We start from the raw sequence: 16,020 nt of genomic DNA, 5'->3' as shown, positions 1-16,020 counted from the left end.
ATTCTTTACTTTGTTAAAAAAAGGGGCAATTGTACGAAAAGAATCTCGAACGAGAGAATCTCGTTGCCTTCACTCGATTTTTGCTCGGGACATCCGGTATACAAGATCAAATGCACTGGAGCATTGACAATATCTCGACGGTTAAAATTTCTCAAGTGTATTGCGGAACGCATCTATCCTCATGACCCTGGACAACCCAATCTCCGGATTTAGCGTGTCTGGAGTTTTGCCTGGGTTTCATCGCGAAGCAAGTTTACCAAAGTACCAAGGTATAGCCGCAGACGTACCGGATTTACAACATGGGGTTGTATTGGACAGGCGGTTAAAAAAGGGAATAATAGATGCGCGTGGTTGGAAAATGTGTTTCGCGCGAGACCGTGGAAGGATTTAAAACCCCCGAAAAAAAATATATATATATCCTACCCTCGTGCGTTTCGAATACAATAACATATATATAATTAATGTCTTTTGCTACAACGTGATCAAATTTTAACTCGGGATTGAATTACAAAAATTTACAGACTCCGTCAGTCCGACGGAGAGAAAACAATGATTAATAATTCATGTATCTTGCGTAACATCGCTGAAATAATGAATAAATTATGAATACAAAGATGGATTCATATTATCGCTTTTAATATCACGGAAAATCATGAACCGCGTGGAATTTATTAAAGCGAAACGGATGTACGGTATTGAAAAGAGAAATAATAGTTGACAAAAACGTTCGAGAGAGAAAGAAAGAGGGAGAGGGAGTACCAATAAATATGCATTTTACCGTCGACGTTGATAAAGCGAAACTTCTGTAATGCTATTATGTTGGAAACACGCGTTACGACAAGACAGCGCACGCGTTAGTCCGCTGGGACATCAATTCGTCTCGTAGTCAGTGCTTCGTGCACCTAAGTCTAGCAGATTTAGCCTTTGAGCGAAACAAGAGCGTAAGAGAGTTTACACAATATATTTAACTGTCAATTTCCCTCCCATTTTATGGGCGTGATGGTTTCGATAAAAAAACATGACATAATAATTACAAGATGGGTCATTTCAATTAATCCTAAAATATTTCAAAAATAAAGTTGACCTTGAAATAAACCTTTGTTCCAAGGTCAAATGAAGATCCCCCAGATGAGATAAAACAACGATGCTCGCGGTACAGAAAAAAACATTTTTTTAATAGAAACAAATATATAAGTAAAATATTTTTTTCATATTCCAATTTAAAATAAGAGTAAATGTGAATAAATTGTGTATTTATATCCATATTTGAAGAATATATCTCTCACCTGTATGTCCGCCTTCAAATGTGTCGGGATTTCGTGCAATTCCAGATTCGAGCACCGCGCCTCCAGCAACGACATGGCCCTGTTGTAGTGACATTTCTTCGTGGACGGATCCCGATCCATGATTTGCATGGCGCCGGGTGAACCTAACACCAGAACATCCGGTACCGTGGCCACGACAAAGCCCAGTAAGAGGAATCCGTTAAAGAGAAGGATGCTCATGTCTGTAACAGAATCAACGGAAGCGTGCATTTAAACTTTGCCCAATTGGATCCTTACAATTGGATGGATTAATCGATCAGAAATGCACGTGGTGCAATAATCGGGGATTCGTCTTTTTACTATATTTTATACAAGCTATCGTTGATATCTGATTTATGATCACTTTAAATATCGTGTGCTGCGTCTCTCTATTATATTCAGGATTGGATAGTAACTAGTTAAAAGTTGAGTTAAAAAGTTAACTTTTAATTTCTTAAGCCAATTTCAAACCTGTTAACTTTTAACTTAAACTAGCTACGTTTTAAATGCATTAATATAACTTATTGACTTTTTTTATACAAGTTAAAATTTTGTATCGTTGATAGTCGAAAATTATCTAATAATTATACATTTTACTAACAATTTTAATAACATATACAACTATATTTAAATAATGTGTATAATTATTATTATATAATAAATAATACATTATCTCTCTTATAAAAAACTACCTTTTTATTATATTACCTAAATTTAAAATGTACAACTAAAAGATTAATTACATAAAAAAATATATAATTTTGCATAATTAATTTTTTAATGAATTAATAATTTTTTTAACCTAACTTTAACTGAGTTAATTTTTGTTTAAGTAGCTCTTAATGTAGACTTATTGTATTTTTGAGCTATTAACTTTGAATTTAATTTTATAAAAAAAAAAAAAAATTAATTTATCATATATTATATTTTATATATTGTATAAACATTTTTGAATTATTCATTAAGAATCTCAGCTCACTCAATCGATACTTCCCTATTTTAAAAATCCGCTTTTATAAGACGATAGGGGGAAGGAGACGGAGATGATGGTCGGCTTAAAGCAAGTTAAAGGAAGTTGATTAGTGGCTGGTGAGATAGCTTCGAAAAAAAAAAAAAAAGTTGCGAAAACTTTTCCAATCGTTCGAGCTATCTCTTGTAACGCTCATTTATACGCGCAACTCCGATATTTCCGTAGCCTAATTAACTATCGTTTGAGAGAGACGGATAAAGAGAGAGAGAGAGAAAGAGTGAGAGATCATCAAAGGAATAATAGCTTCAGTTTCTGGCGCTATTACGTTGATTCGCATTCGCCTGTTGGACGCTCTTGGGTAGAAAATCGTTATCATAATTTCGATAAGCATCCTATTCTCAATCGCGGTTGATCGGGCAAGGATCGCATTTTCGACAGCCACATTATTATTGAGGTGTGCATGCATAATGCGATGTCGCTATTGCATAAAGTGTAAACGCGCAAAGTGCTGACCTCATATATACCTGGTCGAAATAGCTGGGGTCGATCATTCGGTCCGCTGCTGTGTCGACAAAGTAATTTTGCAGGTGGTGATTTCAACTTTACACGCGCGTCGACGAGAGAGAAAATTTCAGCTGTATAAATTTTCGAACTTTGACGCTGGGGCACCGGAAGTGAAATTAATGAAGAGGGAGAGAGAGGGAGAGAGAGAGAGAGAGAGAGGACGAGAAAGTTAACAGATGAAAGTTAACAAGATTCCATTCTCTTCCGTCTATTTCGTTCTCTAGCTTCGCACATTATTGACAAAACATAATATTCACACGAAGACAGGAGAGAGAAGAGAGAAACTCCCTATCTAAGGGTCCAAGAATGTTCTATCCACGTTTCCGATCGTGTCCATTCTGAATTTTTAATAATATATAATTAATTTTAATTTTATATATTAATATGTAATATATAAAATTATATATTATATATTATATTTTATATTTGTACTTATATATTATATTTTATATTTGTACTTATATATTATATTTTATATAATATATAAAATTATTATACAATAATAATTTTATATAATATATATTTATTATTCTAATTTTATTTAATACATAATTATTATTATATGATAATTTTATATATTATATAAAGTTATTATATGCCATGTATTAAACGATACTTTTTTCGATACACACATTTTCTTTAATCTTCGATAATCTTAATCCATCTCGCAAGAGAATCTTTCAAACCCTACGCGATACCTTGTACATTGAGCCTTGAAAATATTTCGTTGTTTGCTTTATTGCTATAAGTCGTTCCGCCAAGGCGCGGCCATTGCGGATTTTTATCGCGGAATTTATTACGCATTTCGATAAGATAAAAATTTCACGACGCTCCTTCATGTATCTCCCATATTACCTAAGAGCTGGGATATTATAGCGGGAAACCCAACTTCTCTCGACCATAATTAAAATTAAATTGCAGTTAGCTAAGACGAAAATGCTCTCTTCGCCCAAAGCTTAATAGCATTGCGTAGGATGCACGAGGAACTGGAGTAAGGAAGGAAGGAGATGCGCCCCCATGTTGCAGTTTGTTGCTTATATAAAGGACGACGTCGACGTCGACGAGGTCCTCCTCCTTCACCGACTTTCGCATATCTCATGCTCATTTGCCTGCATTCAAAAACGTTATTAATACAAATTGGAACGGTACTTCTCTCTTTGCGAAAGTTCCCCTTGCCGAGATATATTCCTCCGATACAAATTTATATCTTGATAATCAAACTTACACCTTTGAACACACACACTCTCTCTCTCTCTCTCTTTCTCGTTTTACGAAGCGATCCGCAAAGGAAAATTACGAATCTATTAATATTGAAGCTGTCTGACGTAATTTTAACGAATATCTTTCATTTAATTGACTTTCCATAAATGGCATCTATCAATTTTATGAAATGATGGTATAATAATATTTTAAATAGTTCATATATATCGTGTTTTCTTTCTCTTGAATCAAGATTAATTTAAGCTTACTTCTTTGAAAGATCCACATTTTAATTTTATGAGAAATTGAATTATTGATAAAAATTGATATATCTCTTTTTTTCAAAAATAGAAATTACATAATTATTAAAATATACTAAAGATATATTTTAAAATAATGCCAAGAATGCTCTATGATAGACATTAAATATTCCTAACAAATTGAGTCTTTTTTTTGTGAATTACATCGCGAAGATTTACTTCGAGGCATTGCTCTTCATCAGATATTTCTATTTGCAAATATCTTCTTCTTGGCAACAATATTGATATAATATCGCTAGAAAGCACTTGAAAGGATACGAAGGCTTCAACGTTCACTATAATACCCTTTTTACATCACGACGAGGAGAAAATACTGAACATACGAAGTGTGGTTCCATTTACGGATTATTACAAAGCGTTATTTGTAAGCAATGAGACGATACACGATATTAATTTATTATTCCGTATTTACTTTTGATGATCCGCGTAAAAGCCGTGAATAATATATCTGCAACAGTTAATACATTTTCGCGCTGATCGCGCGAAACAAGCCATGGGGCTTTCATTTCAATCAGCGAGAGAGCAAAATACAATTTAAAAGTACATCTCTCCCAAGATAGAAATATAGTATGAAATAGTGTTAAAAAGCGGCAAAAGAGTTCAAATGACCGGAGTTAAATATGATATCGCGAGATTCGAATTAATAATAATATTTGCGAAATTAATAAGGTATTTGAAACATCATTAAATGAAAATTGGCAGATAATCCACCTTTTAACTCGCATCGTATTTATAAATTGCAAAGTAACAAAAATATTACGAATCTGAAATTGTGAAATGATTAATGCTTCATAAAATAGGACAGCATAATTGAAGCCATCGTTTCTATTTTAATAAAAATCTAAAAATCGCTACAAATCTTTTAAAAATGATAAACAAGTTGAGTAAAAAAATTTCTGAAAAAAATCATACATTATTTACTTGCAATTATTAGTTTTAAAATTTATTCCTATTAAGTCTATAATTTTTATCGTAAATTCGTGTTTATTAAAGACAACCTAATGACCGATATTAACAAAATAAAACGAATTAACAAAATTAATTATTGATATTATCGATATTAACAAAATGAAACAAATCAACAAAAATAAATTAAAATAAAAATTCTGTCAAAGGATTCGCAACAAGATCGTAATAAATAATAAATTATTCTGTGCAATTTTCTGTGCGATATTATTCACTATGATATTATTATTAGCTATTTCATTTATTATTCGTTTATTGCGTCTTCTCTGCGAGTCGAGAAAGTCTTCCTTTGAGCGAGAAGTTTATTTTAACTCGGCGGGGGGCAATAGGGAGAGGGGGGGAGGAGGGAGAGAGAACCATTCATGCGAGAAAGGAATGATGAATCAAGGGATAAATTTTCCACAAAATTCGTATCCTTGTCGATTTCACGGGATTCGGAAGTCGATGCCATCGACAATGAAATGGCGTATAATGTTCACCGGCTGGGGAGCTTATTTCCGGTGTGTGCGGGAAACAGGAGAGGAGGGATCCGTTTACAAGATGTCGTGATTCATGGCCCGTGCAGTTTGCCGAGTTTTGAAAGAGAACGACGTGATGTTTATTGTGCCAAGATCTCTGATGAAACGCAGAGGCAGCAGCGAATTTCAAACTTATCGCCCGTATATCGATTTCGTTGACTCCGTTTACGTCGCTTAATATTCCGCGCGACGAAAGAGGTCAGGTATACAGGGTGTCCGTAACACACATGCCACATTTCGGACACTGTGTAACACACATGTCGAACAGATGCCTCGCTTCCACGTCGAAACAAAATCGCACAGAGCGTCAAGAAAGTACGTGTCTGGAAAAACTTTATCGAAAATTTGAAAAAGGAAACTACATAAAAGTTCAACAGCAAGATCCGGCTGATAATTCATTATATTGAAATAAATTATTTTTTAAATTAATTTTCACACATTTTTTTACAACTGATTTCATTATAATTTTCTGACAGAGAAAGAGAGAATAAATTTGAAAAAAAATTTTTAAATAATTTAAAATAATTAAATTTTGAATCAAAATTTAATTATTAAAATTTTTTTCATTATTTAATCTATTCAAATTTCTTAATATCTCGTAGATTGTGATTATAGATTAATAATTTTTTATTTTATATTATATATTTTATATTATATATTTTATTATATAGTTTATTTTTTATTTTATTTTTATTTTATATTTTGATTTTTTACTTTATTTTTAAATTATTAGAAATTTTTTTCGTTAAAAAGATATCGATGTAATATTGATGAGAAAGGGTCTGTCGTTAAAATTTAATCTGCGAGCGAGACGTGCTGCAGAAAATTTTTAATGCAATTATTTCAGAGATTGGAGATATCGTGATTCTTTTAAGAGATTTTCAAAGAGATACGTCAGAGAGATTCTCGCGCTATAAAACAAGTGAATAAAACTGCTCGGCGAAAAAGAACGTCAGACTGAGATATCTCTGACTCACGACAGCGAACATACATATATCAGGCTCCGCTGCATAAATAATCACGTTCCACGTTAAAAATCTTCTAAATCTTCCTGTCAGAGGGTCGACTCAAAATCCACGAGACTAAAACTCCAAAGGAAGACCGCTTATGGAAGAAACTTAAAATATCATGAAAAATATACGTTTTATTTCAATGGGAACGGAAAGATAAAAAGACAGAGAGAGAGAGAGAGAGAGAGAGAGACGAGTCTTTCCGTTTCTTCTCTACTTTCTCGAAATAGGATGAAATAAAAATTCCATTTACATATTAATTGGTGCCAATTAACGTCTCTTTAATACGGTCTCCGGAAATGGCAATCGCACACCGATTTTTAGAAGCTATACGCTACTCGCCGCTCGGCGAGCGTTTTACGAGGCCTTTTCCCGGCCTCAAGACGCAAACGAAAATAGACCGTGTTATCGGCGCGATGCATGCGGCACGACATTACGCCGATGTAGGACAGCAACAGGTCTGCGCAATGATACGGAAAGTGGGCTCCTCTCGATCGGTCGGGAAAGTGGCGTTCGGCGACGACGACAGGATTTCGGGCATGTTTATTCACGATACGTGGGGGGGGGCGAGAGGGGAGGGGAGGGGATGGGGGAGGGTGATCTCGATCGCCCGTTACTATCGCCCGGAGCTAATTAATTCGCTTGTCTACTCACGATCTTAATTGGGGAAACCTTAATATTCCTCTCTCGACCCCGCCAATAATAACGCCCTTTGACGCTGATGACGGATGGAAGGGGGGGGGGGATGCTTCCGAATCCGATGGACGCGCAAACGGTGCAAGGTTGAGCCCCGACAACAAACAAGGTGGGGATTTAATACAGTGTTTGTAATGTATCAGAGTTTAATTTTCGAACTATGCAAACGCATGGTTTACGCGTGTACAGTTGCATTGTGTAAAGTTTGTTTTATACGTACATGTGGAATAGTCGCGATAAGAGTCTATTCATGTCTTTATTTAAAATTGATTTGTAGCATCATGTATTTATAGTTAAATTATAATTTATTTAATGAAATGAACAGAAAGCAAACGGCTGATCTTTTATTTATTACAAATTGAATACAATTTTCAGAAATAAATGTTTTACACTCCCTGAAGGATTAATATAATTAATTTAAAAACATCACAAGCTCGATATAGATAAGTAAAATTTAAAAAAGCGATATCAAAATGTAGATATTGCTTTTTTTTTAGCCATTTTATTGATCAATAGTAAATTTTGCCGGAATGGCAAAGAATTTTCAAAGTTATGAATAACTCATAAAAAATTTCGAATTTTTTCCCCTTAATAAATAAAGATATCGAAAGCTCTTTATTACAGTTCAATATTGCTCGCTATGGCGAATAGACTATATAGAATATAATACATCACTATATTTCGAGCAAAATAAACGGCCATATTGGTCTATAGATAAAGTTGTTTAATAGAAGCATATTTTCTTTTTCAGCGATACATTAATTTTAATAACGCAATCAATTGCGTAGCCAAATTGCTCGAATAATCTTCTTCTTTCAATCAAAAAATATCACTTCCATAACTCGCTTCGTATTTTTATGTGTAAACATCCGTTTCATAATTTTTTCCTCAATCGATATTTGTTACGTAATATTTATTACGCATTTAAATAATAATTGCGCGCGATGATAACGACCAGAGTGATAAGATACTGTTTGACAGAATCGTTGAGCATAGCGTGAGCGTTAAAAAAAAATTCCCAATTTTTTATTTAATAGATATGGAGGCGCGCAAACAAAGGAAAAACAAAATCCGTGTTTTATTACAGATTCAGAGCCGATTCAAATATTTACAGTCAATCATTGTTTCATTGAGTCCATACTCGTCATGTGCGCGCGTGTGCATATGTTTTCACGACTAGCAGCATGGCGAAGCATGCAATGTCAGATGCAATTCGCAAACAGCGTGAAACGTACTGCTGCAATTCCCCTCGAATCGCCTCGACCGCTGCCGTGCACACTCTGTTAAATCAATATAAAGGCTTCAGTATTCGGACGTGTACCGCTCGCGGGTTTTTTTTTATGGAAAAAAAAAAAAATACAAAACTCCCTCGGGGATCCCATTGAACTAATGGAGATCGATGAACAAGACTCTGTATTAATTATGAAATCACGGATCGCCATCGCAAATTTCGGACATACATACAATTACTCTTTTGTTTCGTTTTTGCAAGCCATTAATTATATCATGAATTCTTTCAAATTTTAAAATAAATTTAAATAAAACTTTTCATTTATTAAAATAGTCGAATGAGAAAAATGCAACTAAAAAATGCAACAATGTCAATGAAAAATTATTAATCAACGATATGATGGTGCAATGAGTATGGGAATTTCGTCGGCGCGGTTCCGGTTAAATAATTCGTCGATTGCAAAAGGCAAACGCGAGATGGAACGCGATGGATGGAAATGCGTGCACGCTAATCTGACGGCGCGAAATCGCCGCGGTAACGTTTGATTTTTATAAGCTAGCTCGCAGCTTTTGCCGCAAGAGTAATGCAAAAATTGAACGACGTTTTTCAATACGCGAGATTGCGAGATATGAACGAGATATCAAAATTGATAGCTTTCAATTCGGTGACATGAAAGGTGCTCGATAGAGCGAGGAATCAAAGTTTTATGAGATTGGCGGAAAAAAAAAGTTTCTTTTTCGAGATGATAACGCACGAGAACAGATAATGAACGAGAGAAAAAAAAGTGTACAACAAGACGAGCTTTGATGAGCATTTAAGAAGGTATATCCATTTGAAACCTCGAGAAATGAGTACATTTTCTAGATTTTTTGCAGCGCAATGACTTAATAAAATTTTTTAACTTTTTTATAATATAAATACAATATTATTAAATACTTAAATAAAAATTTTCAGTTCAAAAAAAAATTTTTTTTGAATAGTTTTTGTGAATATTTGCAGAGCTCCTGCAATTTTACGGTGTGCATGAAAAAGTTCATTTATCATATCGGGAATGAAAAATACAAGTTTTTTTATTAAATATATTAATAGCTGTCTGTTATCCCAGTGATTTAAAAAAATTTTTAAAAATAAAAAAATTACGATTTGTTGAAAAAAAGTTCCATTTTTTTTTTTAACTCATCTTTTCTTGTTTGCATACCGTGCATAAAAATATAAATCTGCAAATATTCGCATATCTTAAAAAAATAAAACTTTTTTAGCTGAAAAGTTTAATTTAAGTACTTCATAAAATTATATTAATATTGTAAAAAAAAAAATAAAAAAAAATAAAAGAGTTTTATCAAGTCGTTGCGCTGCAAAAAATCTAGAAAATGTACTCATTTTTCAAGAATTTAAATAGCCCTTTTAATGGCAAATTCCTAGGCTCAAAATCGATACTGTTTTTCCATCTTTTCAACAAAAATATCGAGAAATGTCGATATTTTTGAAAAAAATATAGGCTTTCTCTCGCGCGAGAGCTCCAAACTTCAACGCGTAACTTAATTAAAAACACTACGCATTTCTTCCTAAAGTTATCTCAAAATTATAGTATATTTTACATTAATCTCATTAATTAACTCAGGCTAACATTAATTTAATCAGGATCTATCTAATTTTTAATCGGACAAAGTTTTATTTTTTTCGCAACCCTTCCGTCTCCTTTTCCTCCCCCTTCCTTTCACAATCGATTCGGAATCCGGAAAACTCTCGTCTTGGCGTCTCGTTTTTGGAACGACGAAATAAATCATTCGAGTAGCAGCAGCATCCCGATGTCGAGCATCCCGTGCACGGTGATGAAGCGCACCATCGGCCGAGCCATCGGTCCGAGCTCGATCCGACACGAGTAATAAAAGCTTACGCGGGGGCCACTCAAAGGCCGCTCCCCACATCTGCCCCCCGTCCTCGTTGAGGAAGAGCGCGTTCGCCGATTGAAAGCTTTGATCTGTCAACGATGCGCATACACGTGCCCTCGCATCTTGATTTCCGCAATGACGACCGCGTACGCGTTATTGCAGTTTGCGGAGAACGAAAAGGGAAGAAGGGGGAGGAGGGAGGGGAGGGAGGGGAGGGGGATCGGGATCGCGCCCGAACCAATGAGAGAAATTCTTATCGCCGTCGATCGATCGAAACCGGAAAGCGCTTAAATAGTCCCGAAATCCCCGCCATTGGTCCTCGCCGCATGTGTTTTCCGCTCTCGACTTGTTTGCCGGAGTCCCGCGAAGTGGTCCTGTTAAATTTATCCCTTTCCATATCTCTCACTCCGTTCTAATATCGCGAACCGCAGATAATAGTCACCGCCGAAAGTTATTTTAGATGGGCTTGCGCGCCCCGCCATTCTCTACCCCCGCCCCTCTCCCTCGTTGACTATTAAAACTTCAGCGATCTATACATACCGATATCATATCTCGATATTGTACATCGATATTTCATTATTATATGTATATAATCGATATTTACAATGCATAATAGCAAGTTTAGAGATATGTGTTACCTCTCTTTTTTTTACGTTTGTTAACGTCAATTCAGGAACAATATTTTACGTCAGATATTGCGAACACGGTGAAAGGGGTGACGTATTTCCTGTCAGTGCCGCTTAACTGTGAAACAGGTGTATTTTATCAGTTAACTTTGATAAGTAACGTAATGGTACTGCGTTCGCCGAAATGGAACGAGGATTCAACAAAGAGAAAAGGAGAAGAGCCTCGTGTCAATTTGCGTCATCCAGGAAGAAATGTACGGAGTACATCGCGAAGAAGGTGATGAAAAGAAAATGCGATAGTGTCAACGAGAGAGATATATTCATTACTCAAAGTATGTTTGTTCATTCGTTATAATTTATGTCACTCTTCGCGTAACACATAATGCCAAAATGACATACAATATTCGAATAAAAAAATCTTTCGAAATGAGGGATGAAATGAGTGAGAAGAAAACACTCTCCCCCGTCTTAGCCTTCGAATTTGATTTTTTTGACATGTTTCAGCTGATATTGATTCGGTATATCAAGTTGTAAAATTTTTTAAATATAAAATATGATCTTCTCTTGCGCGTGAAAAAAACACGTACTTGTCAAATATGATGAATTTAATAACGCGCGTTCGATAAAATATTATTGATTAATCAAAATATATATTTGATATCATAAAAGACTTGCTGAATTCTTAGGATATTTTGGCTATATAATAGTAGCTGTCAAAATAAAAAAAGAATAAGAAAACATATTTTTTTCGATTATATAGTTTAAAAAATCAAATAAATAAATCCGGATTATAAAAAAAGTACCACAAAATATTCGTAAAAAAAATTGTTGTAATTAATACTTGTAATTAATACTAATTTATGACAAAAACTTTTAATCTTGAATATCAACTGCAAGAAACAAAACGAGTAATGTAGAGAAGGAGAGAAAGAGACAGATAATATTTTTCCACAATTTTTAGTAAATAACTTTCACAGTAAGTGAATCTAAGTCAAGTTTTATACAAATATTTATTAGAGTTTACTTATTTCATTGGCATTGTTTTTTTTTATTGACAAATTCTTGTCAATAAGTGCTACAATACGCGATTTTCCATAAAAATTATTAGTAACTTCGAACTTAAATAATTACCAAATCATTAAGAGACTTGTGTGCCCAGACTCTGCACAGATATTCAGAAGAAATAGTAAAAATTTTCATTTTTGTCAATGATGTTTCATATGACACATGCAGCCTTAAAGGGTGAAATACTTCTATCTTCTATCTTCTTTTTAGCCGTAGCGTTTATTTTTCTCGTATTTCACGATTCGAAGGAGATATGCTTTCGAGTGAATCGCGTATCCGTATACGATTAATGCTATAAAATAATGTCAGAAGGAATGAATACAAGGTAACCCGCGAGTGTTTCGCGCATAAGACTGGCTTGTAAAAGCAGTATCGTCGGATAAACGCGAGGCGTAGATGTAGCTTGTCGGTTCGCGCCAACGTATTATATAGCGCATACGCCACCTCCACTACTACTACTCTCGCCGCCCTCGTCGACCGCGTGTTGCACCGATCTCTACGTCAGTTTAATTCGCCGAGGTTCATTTCGACGTTGAAGAATTACAGCCCCGAGATTTTAATGCACGCGAGAGCACATGCACACTCGCTCGCGTGCAACATTTCCCGCTCCTCCGATGTTTTTAATCTCTAAATTACGCGGTCGAATCGCTCAATTAAAGCTTCTCCCGACCTCCTCCACTCCCCTCTCCCCGTCAACCCCATTCCCATTCCACTTTCCGATACCGTGCGCTTTCATACGGTCGAGTACATTCGTGAAATAGCGCGCAAAAAAAGCCCCGCGGGACAATGAATCCAATAGCGAGAATCGGCCGGTTCCCGCAATCCAGAGTACAATCTAGATTACGTTTCCGATACTTTGCACCAGAAACCTAAAAACGGTGCGTAACACTTTTCCGTTAAAAACTCATTAAAAAATATCGCGCGAAATTTTCCGACTATTAAATAGCATTTTCGCAAACAAGAAGAGGCTCTCAATAATAAAATTCGAAAAATTATGAAATCTCTTGTAATGACAGATAGCGTTCCTGACATAGCTGTCAATCGCTTAAAAATCATAAATAATTAGTAATAAAAAAAAAATTAATTACATAAAAAAATGCTAAATTTACTGTATATAATTTTTTTTATATCGTTTTCCGTTTCCGCAAAATAAAATAAAAAAAGAAAGAATAATCAAAATAAGGGTAACACAATTTTCGGGAATTAACTTTACTTTCTCAAAGTAAATATTAATATTATATATATATATATATATATATATATATATATATATATATATATATAATATATATAATAATATTTTTATATATCCTCAAAAAATTTAATGGTTTTTTAAATTTCCGAATAAAGACTATCTCGTAAATATATTAAAAGATCTTGCAACGATTTCGACATTCTAGAGAAAAAAAAGCCATTAAAATTTCCTTTAATAATTTCAAAAGAATTTCATTTATTCTATCGTAAATTTCATATATTACACTCATATGAAAATAATATAGATATTAAACATCTTTTTTGTGTAATAAAATCTTAATTCGCTCGCTCGCTCGCTCGCTCTCTCTCTCTCTCTCTCTCTCACTCTCGGAGCAATTACGTACGTATATAATAAAATTCTTTGCTGAAGACAAAGCAATTCTTGAGCCAAGTGAAAAGCGAGATTCGAATGCTAATTCCGGTGATTTCGAGCCGAAAGACGAAAGCGCTCTCTCACTCGATTGTGAATCGCCGGGGTGTAAATTACACTCTGCGCGACCATTCCCCGGGTTAATGTACTTGGACAAGATCCCTTAGTACAGTACGTTAGGTAACTCCCCGCTAAGAAGTTTCCAGACCGACCCTTCATCACTAACAACAAGCAATCGGGTCTCCGCGCATAAAGCTTAGTATCGTTGCAGTAGCGCCGCAGCAATATCCTCTCTCTCCAGAGTACAGAATTCTTAGCTTGTTGCAATCTTATTTAAACCTTCAACGTAAACTCCACGTTGATTAGACCGTTGCATCGCAGTGCGAAAGCCGGAAAAGCCTGTGCATCGCGTGCGACCCCGATATAAGAGAATACGTTACTTTAATTAATTATCTCGATTTAATCAGAAGAACTGCATTCTTACTCCGCTTAAAAGGACTAAGATAAATTATTTCGTTCATTTTTTTTTTCTTTTTTTTTTTTGTATCGAGAAGAGAATCGAGAAAGAAAATATAGGTGTCTATCCAAATTCTGTAAAAAAAAATTCCCTGAAAATTCCTTTTTTTCAGATATTTTTGTTTAAAATTTCAGGTAAAAAGAATATTTTAAACATTTTTTGATGCAATTTCCTAAAATAATTATTTTTTATTGTACGCGTTTACTAATGCTTTTCATTCATGTAAAGAAAAAATATAAAGCCACTAAAAGTTTCAAATGCTAGATTTATAAATACTGAAAATAAAATTGAATAGTCTTCAATTCAATAATTTTAAAATTGAAGAATTTATTTTTAGGATAAAATTTTTTAACTTGCATAGCATTTTTATTTTTTATCACTAAAAATTAATATAAAAAATATGCATTGCATATTTGATATTTTGTTAAGACAATGAACATAAACAGAGATAAATATATATTTATAATATATTTTAAACACAATTCACAACATGCCTTATTGGCGAATTGTCTACTGCTAACAATATAAAAGCAACATTATTAAAGAGAGAATTTTTTAAAAAATTCTCTCACAATTCCCAACACAATTCTACGAAAATTCTCTGATTTTTTCAGATATAAAAAAATTCCCTGGGAATTCCAGGTTTTCCAAGTTTTTTCCAGCAAGTGGAAATATCTAAAAAAATTATTATGTTCAAATATATTGGACAAATTAATAATATTTGATATCTTTATTCAGTTTCTTATAATTTAAGAAATATTGTAACTTCTTTTTTTTTTAGACACCCTGAAAAAACATTCTCTGAAACATTGCCACTTCAAAAACTATAGTAATAATCGTCTTAAAAAAGTGATTTATTTTATTAAGAGCGCAATCATTAAATCGTAAATTGTGCTCGCTGTAAATAAATTCCTTTACCGATAGTTTACGTCAAAACTTTTTAATCCTCTCGATTTTATACACAAGAAATATAATTCCCTTTTTCCCTTTTTTCGTCGCCCCGCTTTTATTCCTTTAGCTCCGCGCATTCCTCCTACAAGTTTTCTTATTAAAGAAATAATCTTGTCGGCTGCTGCGCGTTATGCGGTGTTCTTTGCAAAAAAGCAATCGGTTGCAGTTATTTGCGACGATACTCTCGGTATCTCCATGTCGCTTCAACTTATTCCACGACATCGATTATGTTTACCGTTGTAAGAAATGCAGTGGTGCTTGATAGCATTTTCGCGGACTTGAAATGCTAAAGTAGAATGCATGAAGAGAAATAAAATAGATATATCTCTAATAGATAGATCTCGATATAATTATATTAGGTACTAATTGGATATTTATATTATCTTTAATTAATATCGACAATAAAATTATTATGTTCAAATATACTGGATAAATTAATAATATTTGATATCTGTATTCAGTTTTTTTTTTATAATTTAAGAAATATAATTTCTTTCCTTTTTTTCTAAAGAATATTTTGAATTTATAAATAATATTATTTAAGATATAAGAAGAAAATATGTATA

At 33.9% G+C, this 16,020-nt stretch overlaps 1 protein-coding gene across 6 annotated transcripts in view; it reads right to left on the bottom strand.

Moving 5' to 3' along the window:
- Positions 1-16,020, bottom strand: part of LOC126851484 (tsukushi) — a 91,450-nt gene that overhangs the window by 6,669 nt on the left and 68,761 nt on the right. For all 6 annotated transcript variants that reach the window (XM_050595520.1, XM_050595522.1, XM_050595521.1 and 3 more), the window contains one exon: positions 1,287-1,507. In XM_050595520.1, the coding sequence (XP_050451477.1) occupies positions 1,287-1,507 (221 nt within the window). The remainder of the gene's footprint in view (positions 1-1,286; positions 1,508-16,020) is intronic.

The sequence above is a fragment of the Cataglyphis hispanica genome, chromosome 8, assembly GCF_021464435.1.
Source record: "Cataglyphis hispanica isolate Lineage 1 chromosome 8, ULB_Chis1_1.0, whole genome shotgun sequence".
Classification (NCBI taxonomy): domain Eukaryota; kingdom Metazoa; phylum Arthropoda; class Insecta; order Hymenoptera; family Formicidae; genus Cataglyphis; species Cataglyphis hispanica.
The sequence above is the reverse complement of the archived record's forward strand: the minus strand, read 5'-3'. Positions and strand labels throughout refer to the sequence as shown.